The 12928-nt window shown below is 28.9% G+C and overlaps 2 protein-coding genes across 2 annotated transcripts; both read left to right on the top strand.

Moving 5' to 3' along the window:
• Nucleotides 1-683: 683 nt before the first annotated feature.
• LOC106672579 (protein slowmo) lies at nucleotides 684-6063 on the top strand. Its single transcript, XM_024228544.1, has 5 exons — nucleotides 684-1111; nucleotides 3258-3423; nucleotides 4755-4841; nucleotides 4914-5087; nucleotides 5144-6063. The coding sequence occupies exons 1-5, from the start codon at nucleotides 1080-1082 to the stop codon at nucleotides 5384-5386; spliced, it is 702 nt and encodes a 233-aa protein (XP_024084312.1). The 5' UTR covers nucleotides 684-1079; the 3' UTR covers nucleotides 5387-6063.
• Nucleotides 6064-7944: 1881 nt separating this feature from the next.
• LOC106672581 (peptidyl-prolyl cis-trans isomerase B-like) lies at nucleotides 7945-10363 on the top strand. The gene is made up of 6 exons (XM_014404114.2): nucleotides 7945-8077; nucleotides 9045-9249; nucleotides 9314-9433; nucleotides 9498-9580; nucleotides 9653-9786; nucleotides 10214-10363. The coding sequence occupies exons 1-6, from the start codon at nucleotides 8012-8014 to the stop codon at nucleotides 10311-10313; spliced, it is 708 nt and encodes a 235-aa protein (XP_014259600.2). The 5' UTR covers nucleotides 7945-8011; the 3' UTR covers nucleotides 10314-10363.
• The last annotated feature ends 2565 nt before the right edge of the window (nucleotides 10364-12928 follow it).

The following is a 12928-nucleotide window of genomic DNA, read 5'->3' as shown; positions in this document are numbered from 1 at the left end:
AAAAATAAACATTTAATAAATAAAAAAAAATTGAAGTTGGCTCATAGTTTATTAAGTTGCCATAGTTTAAGTTATCAATCAATTAGTCTTAAGAAAGGGTACCGTAGCCTAGGCAGAGTATGCGGATTTCATTTAAGATTGTACATTGGTAGTGATAGTTTAGTTTTAGTATAATCTTTAATTAAAATTAACAATATAACAAAAATTAGTAAAAATATTAATAAAAAAAGACAACTCCATGCAAGAACCTAACTTAATCTATCTTGCATGGTCTAATCTAAAAATAAACATTTACATAACATAACTAAAAAATAAAACAAATTGAAGTTGGCTCATAGTTTAAGTTGTCAATTAATTAGTCTTGAGAAAGTGTACCGTAGCCTAGGCAGAACATGCGGATTTAATTTAAAATTGTGCATTGTTGGCGATAATTCAGTATAATCTTTAATTAAAATTAACAATAAAACAAAAATTTGAAAAAATATTTTTAAAAAACACATCAGTCACACAACTCACAACTCCATGCAACGACCTAGCACATTCTATCTTGCATGGTCCAAACTAAAAATAAACATGTAATCAATTAAAACTAAATATGTCAATATATTGTAGTATTTAAAACTGTAAAAAATATTGGACAATAAATAAATCTTAATATAATTCAGCTGGTTGTTTATTATATTTTTTTTAAACGTAAATAGGGAACGTTGGCTTAAGTGTGCTTTATAATATTTTAATTTATTTATTTTGTGCAAAAAAACAATACTTTTACGTGTATTTTATTGTTTACTTGCGTTTTGATAATTTTTTAAAAATTTTCATTGTAGGCAGATTGTAAAAATTGTGTCAGTTGAGCGTGACGTAATTGTTCGGAGTAGACGTAGATGTAGCAGGGAGCGATAGCTTCTAACCTCGGGGTTGGGGGCCCGTCGTGCGAGACGGAATCGGAAAATCGATGGCCCTTTCTTTTTAATGGCTGTGAGGCCATTCAACGGGTCTCCTCTTCTGCTCTTGTTCCTCGGCTTCTCCATTCCAACAAACTGTTCAAAATAAGTAACACAAGATAACACAACCAAGACATGAAGATTTGGACGTCAGAGCACACTTTCAAGTGAGTATTACAAACATTCCAGACAGTATTTAACATTTTACCATAGAATTATAACCTCCTAAATTATTAATAATTATAACTTATTTATATTTAAATTTACAATTTTTTTAATATGATGCAATGTACCTTTCCTTAACGTCATGCACTTCTTGTTCCAATGTCAACAAATTGTCTAATGGAAAGTTATTTTGATCTCACTAAAAATTTTGCAAGATTGACTTTTTAAAGAAATTAGAATTTCTCAATAATGAAACTCGAAAGACTTCATGAACAATCGTGAAATTTTTTTAAAAGCTATTAATAGTGATACCATCGTTATGATATGTCAAAGATGCAAGTGTTGCTCAGCTAAAATGTCACAGTTTGACAGTATTTATAGAAGATACGGTGTATATGATAGATGTAGATTAGATTTTGTTGTCTGAGTCGAGGTGTGTAGCATATTGTGACTTAAGAGCTATGTACACACTGTTCTGTGCTTATATCACACTGGTGAATCTTAGTTCATCAAAGAGCTTGATTAGGAGGCATGGTCTCAGTATGTACGAGGCTGTGTCTACAGACCATCGGATCCTTTCAAAAAACTACAGTGTTTTTTTTCTTCTACGGTTATATTGGGTTGTTTCACATGAAATGTCTGATCTTATAATTTTAGAAATTCAGAGAGGATATAGCAGTTTTCTGTTTACTTCCAATTGTTTACATATTATAATTAAGCAGTTATTAATACTCCACTTTTGTTTATCATGACGAGCTCCCCAATCGATTACACACTTTTTTAGTGACCTCCAAATATGAATATGGAAACACGCAGTTTTCATGTAATATTCCTTTACAGGTTTAAACTCGGTCATTCAGCAGCTGAGCCTGCAAGAAACATCAGTAAGGCATTTGGGGGGCCGCTATAGCTGAGTGGTTAAGGCGTCATACTCTGGGCTAGTAGATCCTTTTGCAAAGAAAGTTTCAACTTCCAATGCTCTAAAGTTGTGGTTTTACTATGAGGCCCCATTTTCACAACTGCACTCCATACCTAAACAACGTTTATTCCAAATAAGAATGGATAAAATATAAAATCGACTTAAATTTATTGTCAAAATGACAGCTCTGGTTGAGTCCTGTGAAAGACAGTTTCAATACTTCCATAGACTATTCATTTATATTTTTTGTCCAATGCAATAATTATAAATTGTATAAGGTACAGCATTTTAAAAAAGCAATTCATGTTTAATATTACAAGTCAAATGATTTCATGCAAGTAATTAATTCATCAGGTAAATAATTCAATGCTTCAGTTTTCAAGTTTTATATGGTCTTTCTGATATGATAAATGATCCAAGGGATACTCTGTTAAAAATGCCAGTTTGATAGGTTGTCCTGCACAATAATAATTGTGCTGATTATTTGCATATATTACACAATAATGAATAATCCATTATGACTGTGACTATGCTATAATTTGAATTTTTAAACTTTGTGATATTAGGAGTTTAATATTTCAACTGAAATTTGTACACCTCTGTTTGAGTACTGTTAAAGACAGTTCCAAAACTATTGTAGACATTGATTTATCTAATGATTTAATACTTGTAAAAAGTAGAGTTTTTAAATTAGCAATTTGACTTGTTTTGCATTGAAATTCAAAATTCTTCATGGAACAGTTTTTATAGTAATTAATGGTTAAATGGCTAATGCATTAAGTGCAGCCGGAAAAAAAGTAATTAATGAGTACCAAAAGAAGAATAAAAGGTCTTAGAGGTTCTTTCCTGTGTTTTAAGAAAATAACATAAACACGCATTTTTTCTAATCTGAACAAAATGTGTTAATTTAAGTTGAAGATATGTTCAAAATTATCTAAGATGTTTCATTTTTGTTGAATATAATAATAACAGATCAGCTATATAATAATTAATAAAATTTAAGATAAGAAAAGGTCTTTTATTTAAATAATTAATTAATTAATGTGCATCAGTCAGTAAAAAATTAATAAATGCTCCGATTAGAACTACAATAAAATAATAGTTATATGTGAGATTTCTGATTCTTCTATTTTAATCTGCATATCCTCACTTGTCTGTTGCTCTAATCAGAAAATCTGTATTTAAAAATAAAATGGTTTTAATTATATTTGTTATATTATTTTTTTTAGCCATCCTTGGGAAACTGTTGCACAAGCAGCATGGAGAAAATATCCAAATCCGATGAATCCAGCAGTAATAGGAACCGATGTAGTTGACAGACAGGTAGTGAATGGAGTACTTCATACACACAGATTGGTCAGCTCCAAATGGGGACTGCCAAAATGGGTCCAAACGGTAATCAAAACATTTTATCTATGTCTAGTCTCTGGTTAAGATTAACGATGTTACACAATGAATCACTGTTGTAAAAACGATTAAATTTAAAAATGCTACCTTGACAGATATGACCTGTTTTATCTCAAGGGCATTGACACAGATAGCAGAAAGTATTTTAAATGAAGTTCCATGTGCCAAAGGTTATTGATATTCAGCCAACACTTTTAAAAACTTTTATGTAGCGTTATGTCATATTTTGGCAGTGGAATTTTTTTTTTTCTTGTAAATTTTTAATTGAAATCGTTATCAATGAAAAATATTTGCTTATTTTATGTCTAATACTCCCAGGATAACGTAAATACTTGACTTTCTATGATCACATTTTAAAATGCATGCAGGTTTAAAATATAGAAACAGTAAATATTTAAAGTTAACATAGTATTTTATATGTGCTAGAATTCGAAGAGAACCCTGTAGTAATTATTTTTTATGTGAGCTGTTTACTTTCCTTAATTTTGAGTTAAAATGTTAATTAATGTATTGAGTTAACCTTTTTGGGATTATTGATGAGATCTCAGGATTGTACATGCCTCAGCCTCTATGATGAATTATCACACCTTCATGGTTCTTTTGCCATTTAGGAGCGCTAGCTGGACATTCCTGGCATTTATTGGTCTGAGATTGTATCCAATGTGTCAGACAGGAACCTCGGTACTGAATTAAGACCTAGTCTGTTGAGACTTTATAGTATGTTGTAAAGAATGTTTCCAGTTTACTATAGTCAGTCCCCATTTCTAAGAATGAGTACCTGATTTGTTTTTTTGGTTATTATGTTTTAAAGTACGTAATGAAAACTTTCTGAATTGTCAATTAAATACAACTTAGTTTTTTTATTTTTCTCCTTATATTTATTTACTCAGTTATAAAGTTAATTTTGAAACGGAAAAAAGGCGTAAGAGAATGATTTAAAGGGAATTAAATCAGGCTGGGGGTCACATAGCTGCCGAGGCTACAGGCAGAGGAACATGTTTTAACGCCGAAAATCAGTCCTGAAAAGATTAATATGTAGTCATTTCAATTTCTACACCTAATAACAAAAACAAATTCAATACTCATAATATATTAAACAAGAAAGTAAAATAAGATAACTATTATGAAATGCGAAAACTATTAAAACTATAGATTAAATATTAGTAATTTAGAACTTTCTGAATATTCATTATGTAATAAAACAAACTGTAAGGCATGGCTTTGATTTATTAAAAGACATGTAGTTTCATTCTAGTCTTGTACATTATATTTATTGTTTTAAGTAGTGATTCAATTATTTATTTTTGATCATGTTGTAGCTAATTGGTCCAGCTAACATTTGCTATGCTAGTGAGCTTTCTGAAGTAAATCCACAAGCAAAAATCATGACATTAAAAACTCGAAATGTATGTAATTTTTTTTGTTTTATTTGTACGAGCACTATTGCATTATTTATTTAATCGTTGATTTATTTGTAGCTCACATTTGGCAAATATGTTGCTGTAGATGAAATGTTGAAGTATGAACCTCACCCAAATGATAAAGGAAAAACATTGCTCAGACAGGAAGCGATTGTCACAGTACAAGGTGTACCTCTTAACAATTACATGGAAGATCTCCTTACTTCTACAATAATGTCTAATGCTGGAAAAGTAATTGTCTTAGCACTTGCTGTTAAATTTCTTTATTCATGTATTTTGTTTTACAGGGAAGGCAAGCGATTGAATGGGTTATAGACAAAATAAACACAGAGGTCATCGAAATCAGGAACAACGCTGTCAAAAGTACAGATGAAATTATAACTCATACTAAGAAATCTTTGGATGGGATAACATCGACTGCCAGAAAATCTATGGATGAATTGTCAAATGCTGCAAAAAAGTCTTTTGACGATTTCAACCACCTAAGGAGTAAATCAATTCCAACAAGTAAAGACGTACCAGAAATATAGCCTTAAATTAATCTTGAAAAAAAAAAACGGAGAAAAAGTATTACCAAATATCTCAAAATGCGTACATTATGCATTAAAATGAAAAATATATTTTAAAATAATTCTGCCAATATCGGTGGCATGATTAAATAGTAAATATTGTGATAGTAATTGATATCTTCATTTTTATTTTGATGACTTTTCACCTAATTTATTGTAAAATATTGAATGTACATAACAAATTTATATTTGCTGTTCTAGAATTCTAGATTTTGTTGTCTTATTTTTATTGTTGTAAAAATAATATTTATTTACTTCAAAGTCACTAAAAGTGTAAATGTGTACATATATAAATTCAAAATGGACAAATTATAGGTGCAAGTCAGTTAATTACATTCCTTTTGAATTTGATTAAAATGATTTGTATGGATGTAGTAGGTTCCATGAACTAAGTCAATTTTCCTTATTTATATTACATAAAAGTGTAAAATTTACTTTACAGCACTAAATATGTGTGCGTATTGTACCGAATGTATAATTTTTATTACTTGAAGCAAAATTGATGTATTTAAGGTTTAAAAATGCACTGTGTGGTACAGGATGTTTAAACGCATTGACTCGAATCAATTAAAATTTTGTAAACAGAAGTGAAATTAAAAGAAAAAAGAGGCATCTTTACTGTTTTGAGCAAAAACAAATGGTTGTTTCTTTTAATTTTCCTTTCTTTCATTAAAATTTAATCCTCAAACTTTTGAATGTCTTCAAAAACACATAACTAAGGTATTTGTATCCTAACATTGGACACATCAAACATGTTCAAACAAATCTAATTTAAGAATACTTCCGATTTTAAGAACACTTACTGCTAGAATACTTCCGACTTTTCCCTTTAAGTCTAAAAATGTAAACCTTTTTGATTGACCTTATTTTACAAATGTGGTTCCTATTTAAATAATTTCATGAAATTAGCAATTAAAAATAGAATAGTTTTTGCATACAATTTGGGAAATACCAAATTTGATTACCTCTTTTTTTATGTATTTATTTTACTGGAATAATTGGATTACCTACAAAAATTTGTGACCCATTTTATTTATTTCATTTTTACACCTAAACAATAAAACAAAAAAATTGTATTGAAATTGAAATTTATATCGTGTCCCCCCTTTCTTATTTGGGTTAATTTAATTTTAACACATATAATTTAAATAATTTGAGTCAAAAAGTATTACCTTAGGGCAAATTAGCAAAAATGAAAATAAATAAATGAATTATTATTATTAATTTGTTTATAATTATTAATTTTTATAATCCTCAGGGAATTTTATGACGAGTAAAGAATTTTTTTTTAAAGATAGATTCTCTCGACATGAATTGCAAAAGAGAGTTATGTTAGAAATCCTTCAACCTGATGATGAGCTAATGGCTCAAAATCCAGATCGTTGGAAAACAACTTACTGTGAGTAGGAACTATCTTTTTTAAAAAAGGATTAACACTGCACTCATTCCATCATTCATAATTTCTAGTAAAGGATTTTTCCCCTTATTCATTCAAAATATTGGTTGATACAAGGCCAAAACACGTACTTGTCCTGTATGTAGAGAAAAGTTGGGCAACATAAACCATCTATTTGAAAGGTTTAATTTCTTGGTTCTATACAGAGGGTGTGTAGGAATGCAACTCAGTATGAGAACTGTGTTGAGCATAGTGAGTTATCCAAGTCTCCTGTTCCATTTTTTGGAGGGTTGTTTTATTGTATACAGTATTGCTAGTTTTGTGTCCTCATTGTTGAGAGTGAGTGTATTTATTGAAATAAATGTGTTGTTTGAATGGCGCAATATAGAGTACCCCGTATAATCTCAATTAGGTCAGTAACAGGTCTAAGGGGTATGGAGGAATATTGAGTACTCCACCAACCTGAGTGGATGATATGTAAATAAGAAAGAATGCGTTTAAGAGGGAGGGAGTGGCTTTAGGAACTGATTGTGCTGGAGGTTGAAATAACTGAGCTGTTGATGGAGCACAACCAATGCAGTTGGACGGATAAGATAGTCTGATCGGACTACTAACACCCAGGATGGGTGATTCACAAGGCCAGCCGTTAATTAATTGTAAATGAAATAAAAGCTGAAATTGCAAGCGTGTATGTATGTAAATGCTGGTGTAAATTTCAGCTTATAAAATCTATAATCATCCATTGTTTTCATGATATGAAACCGTGGCTACTAAATTCTGAGAAAATACTTAATTCTCATATCTCATACTGAATATGGTATGAATTTCTAATTAAGTTAAAGTTGTTTATCTAAGTTATCGAATTAAGTTAAAATTATTTTGTTTTTATTTTTATCATTTTAGATAAGATTATTTTAGATTTATACAACCAACCTAAATGTACGAGAAAAGAGGAAATTTTGATTTATTAATTGCAAACGCCTTAATTCGGCGGTTAAGGGAGTGAATGGACGTTCATATCATTTATAATGGGAATAGAGAAGAGAGTGAGAGTGAGAGTATGAAAGGGAAACAGGAAATCTTGGGGAGTGAAACCCCCTCCCAAATCCATTTAATGTCAGCCGAAGCCCTCTTCTTCCATTCCAGCTGGGGAAGTAGACCATTATCTTCATCAAAAACTACTCTCAACGATGAATCTGTCTCTAATATTTTTTTCATTTGCATTTCTTTTTATCATCACAGTTCCCTCATCCAATGTATGTACAATAACTATTCATTTTTAGTGTTTTTATTTTATTATTAATTATGCCATGTACTTTAAGTTAATCATCAGAATCAAAATTAGGGACATAATAATCAATATACATTTCTTTTTTAACAAATAATTTTGACAAATTCATTATTTACATACTATTTATATTAATTTATATATTTATTTTATTTTTATTTTTTGTTTATTTATTTATTTTTTATTTTTGTAACAGGAAACTATTAGAAATCATATTTATTATTTGCTTTTTTAAAGTAAAACCTATATATTTTTTTCTGCAATATAATAATATTATTCATAATTGTCAATAAATTTAAAATGCAAAGTTTTGAATGCATTACCATTTTAGAAAGAACATACACCTTGGTGAAGAGAAAAGTCATTAATCTTAAGAAAGCATTAACTTATTAACTTTCACTTACATGTCAGTTACTTTCTTTTGAATTAAAAAACTAAATTGACTTTAATTTTTCTTTGATAATAATAATTTCTATAATTATTTAAAAAAAAAAATAATTGAAATAGTTAATATGGTCAATTTGACCACTAAAAATGTATTAATTAATAATAATAATTTCATATAATTATTCTTTTTGTGTAAGGTCTTGGTTGAAATGAAAAAGTTAGTGTCACGAGCCGGATTCGAACCTACAACCTTTGACTCATTGTCACGATAGTTCAAGTGGTAGAGCAGTGACATATTTAGCCATGCGGTTTCATTTCAACCAAGGCCTTACATAAAAAGAATAATTAATTGAAAGAAGTAATTTGGTCAATCAGATCACTAAACATAATGGAAATAATACTAATAATGAATCAAGTCAAAACTTTTTTCGTGATAGTTATTATTGATTTATTGTTTGTATAACCGAATTAAAGTAATTTTAAGGTTTCTTTACAAAGTAATACTACTTTCTAATACTTCCTCTGATTTTTTTTTTTTTTTTTAACAGGGCCAAAAACTCAAGGTGACTAAACAAGTATATTTTGACATCTCCATCGGAGGGAAGGATGCGGGAAGAGTTGTAATTGGACTGTTTGGCGATGATGTGCCAAAAACTGTCGACAACTTCTTTCAGATTGCTACAAAAGGGGTCAACGGAAAAACTTACGCCGGTTCAAGGTTTCATAGGGTTATTAAGAAATTCATGATCCAAGGTTGTTGTCAGTGTTAATATATATATGTATAAACAAAATGACTGGTGGAGCATGAAATTTTTAGGAGGTGATATTCTAAAAGGCGATGGAACAGGATCGGTCAGTATTTATGGAAAATCTTTTCCTGATGAGAACTTCAAATTCAAGCACACTGGGGCAGGATTTTTAAGCATGGCTAACAGCGGTAAATCTATAGTTTATTTATGCTGTCAACATGTTAATTAATGCTTAACTTTCTTTTTTTAAAGGTCCCAATTCAAATGGCTCCCAATTTTTTATAACTGTCGCTAAAACTCCTTGGCTTGATGGTCATCATGTAGTTTTTGGAAAAGTATATATTATTTATTTTTTATTTGTATGTTTTAAACAATTGTTTTATTTTATTAAAAATACATTTTTTTAGGTTGTTGAAGGTCAGAGAATTGTCCACACAATTGAAAATTTGAAAACTGACTTTGGCGACAAACCTGTTCAAGAAGTTTTGATTAAAGCGTGTGGTGAAGTCAAAACTGCTACTCCATTCTTCATTTCTGACGAGTAATTTATAACAACTTAAACATAGACTCTGTGATATATAAATATTGCAGTGAAACACTTTGTTTAAAATCATTAAAGTTTACCTTGTAGCTGTTTGTTCTTCTTATTTTCCTTTGAACCCTTGTAAATATAAATAAAAATTTAATTATTATGAATTTATGGAATTTCCTTGCCGGCTTTATTTATTTATTTTTGTTATGTTGTTTTTGTTATAAATATTGTTATGTTGAGTTGTGCATCTCCTTTTGAAGGCTTTGTAGCCCTTCATTTTTAAGTATTTCATATAATAAATTTGTATATGTATCTATAAATGTAAATCACCTTTCCTTTTAATTTACTACAACTACTGCTTCTAATTTGCTTATAAAATTCTAATGCTTATATAAAAAATTAAAATATCTTTAACACGTTAAAATATCATTTTCAGTTGGGAAACATTCTTGAAAGCATCTTTGGTCCCTCTTGGAATGTCATTCACAATTTTGGGGATTTTTCAATGGTTTATGTACAAATTGAATTTCGATTAAAAATTATTCGAGCATATTTTGAACTAACTGTAATTAGTGCATAAATTAATTAGCTCTGTTTGAAATTATTTAATTCATTTGATTAATATTCATTTAAAAAAAATATTGCTATTAAAATTATATGAATGTAAATGAAACAAAATGTCATAAATAACACACATGAGAAAAATTGAAATGTCTAAATAGAAAATTTAAAACTCCACATTCCTCATTCCACTCTTGCGAATTTTTTATATAATAAACATTGTGTAATAAAAATTGTAAAAGTAAACATATTTAATGTTTTTATAAATGCATTATTTTTTTGTTAATTATAAATAAAATGCCCTTTATAATATACCCTTTTTAATGAGTATAGTATAAGGTAAACTTTTAATGACTGTAATTAATCAATGAAATAGAAACCTAAAAATTCTAAAAATGCAGAAGCAACAGTTGATAGTCCAATTAGTTCATCTGTAAGGACTTTTTTTTTTTTTAACGAGGGTTCGCAACAGCAGAGGTCATATAAACCCTCAGGGTGCCGGTGTTTTTGAAAAAAGCCCATTTGTAAGTATGTCGGGTTCGAATGCAGGGCCGCTGGATTTAAACCCGGGACCTTTACCTTACAGTGATGAGCGCCATGTCAACGACTAAACCTTGCGGCCACCAACGCCCCCTTTAAATGATTTAAAAACAGTTTTGATTAATAAAAACAAATGTTTTTTATTTATTTTTTTATTATACATTTGGATCAAAGATCCTTTTACAAAGAATATAAATAATCTAATAATAACTATATTTATATATTTTGTATATTATATAATATTTTATATGATAGAAGAATTATATTTTATATAATACAACTATATTTATTTCAAAACATTCCATAAAATTATTCCTTTTAATTTATGTTTAAATGTATTAAAATTTAGATGAAAAAATCAATACTTGGACATATCTTATTTCCTTCTCTCATTATTTTATTTAATGGTGAATAAAATATGTCATTTATTTTACAAAAGGGTACACTGAACATAGATGAATACCTTTTATCATGTATTGGGGCAGTGAAAGTAATAAACGAATTGAGGTCAGCACAATTTAGTCACCCATTGATTATATTGTAAAGAAATAATAAATAAAAAATGCCTTCTGTCAGCTAGTGCTGAAAGATTGAAGAGAGGAAATCAAAAATGAAGGATTCTAATAAATTTATATTGAACTTTATCTAAAATTTCAGAGTGAGGAGAAATGTGTGGATTCCGTTCAACAGTATAAAATTCAAGGATAGGATGAATGAAAGTTTTGTGCAATATCAATGATGAATTGGGATTATGAAAATTATGAGTGTTTCTTATATCAAAAGCCAGAGTTTTAAATTTTTTAAAAATAATTTATTGTTATCTTTTTATTAATACTGATAAAATGTTTCTTAAATTGCAACTTGCTATCAAACAAGATACCCAAGTCTTTGACTCAGAATACTCTGTTTAGTGTCGTATTATGGAGAGAATAATTATAAAGAATGGCATTGGAAAAACAATTAAAGGAAATTATTGAACATTTAGTTACATTTAAATTTAAATATTTAATTTGACAATGAATGGATTTCTACAAAAGAAGAGGTTCATGTTAATTTTATAGAGAGAAAATTTTTAAAATCATCAGCATATAACAGGTAAAAAGATGTGTTTAGTTATTACAATAAATATTGTCCTCTGAAGAGGGGCCAGGTACATGGCCCGAAATGCATTAGCAATTAAAATATATGATATAAAAATAAATGGTGTGTAGTAAAATATTAATGTGTTTTAGTAAACATTTTTAATACCACATTAATTTAAAATTCTTTGAATTCTGCCTATTGGATTATGATAAGTGTAATTAATTCTGTGATAATGAATGAAGATAGAATTTATATTTCTAAAGTAATACTCCGAAGAAGGATGATATTAATCAACCTTAATTAATTAATTATTAAAAGTAATTCTGGACATTTTCTTTCTGGAAGAATGGGGAAATACAATCATGAACTAGGCTTTCAAGTAGTTTAGGTATAGAGGAAAGTGTAGCGATACCACGGTAATTTTCAATATTAAATCTGTCCTTTTTATGAATAGAAATAATTTCAGAGGTCTTCCGAATTGAGGGGAAAATTCCCACTACCTAATGAAAATCAAAGGAAGAACTAAGCCTTCAGCACAAGATTTTAAGGCTCAGTTAGCAATAATATCCTATTAGCCTTGAGCCGACAGTAAATTTAAATTCCAAAATTCGAAGAACTAAGCCTTCAGTCCAAGTGTTTAATACACAGTTAAAAATATTAGTTGGGCCAACAGTAAATTTAAATTGTAAATTTTGAAGAACTAAGCCTACAGCCCGTTTTTAATACACAGAAATATAAGCCTTCAGCACAAGTTTTTAGGACACAGTTAGGAATAACAATAGCCAATAGTAAATTTAAATTCTAAATTTTTAGTCTTTAAAGCACAAAACTTTCTGATAAGAGAATATGGGAAAGATTTATGGTCAGAATTATTATTTAATTTAGGAGTATTAAGAGAAGATTTAGTGTAATTTATTGTAATGTAACTTGTGTTAATTAATTATTAACGGATTGTTTTAAACCATCT

The sequence above is a fragment of the Cimex lectularius genome, unplaced genomic scaffold (assembly GCF_000648675.2).
Source record: "Cimex lectularius strain Harlan isolate CLEC.00 unplaced genomic scaffold, Clec_2.1 scaffold139, whole genome shotgun sequence".
Lineage (NCBI taxonomy): Eukaryota > Metazoa > Arthropoda > Insecta > Hemiptera > Cimicidae > Cimex > Cimex lectularius.
Note: the sequence above shows the minus strand (reverse complement) of the source record. Positions and strands in the feature narration are given on the sequence as shown.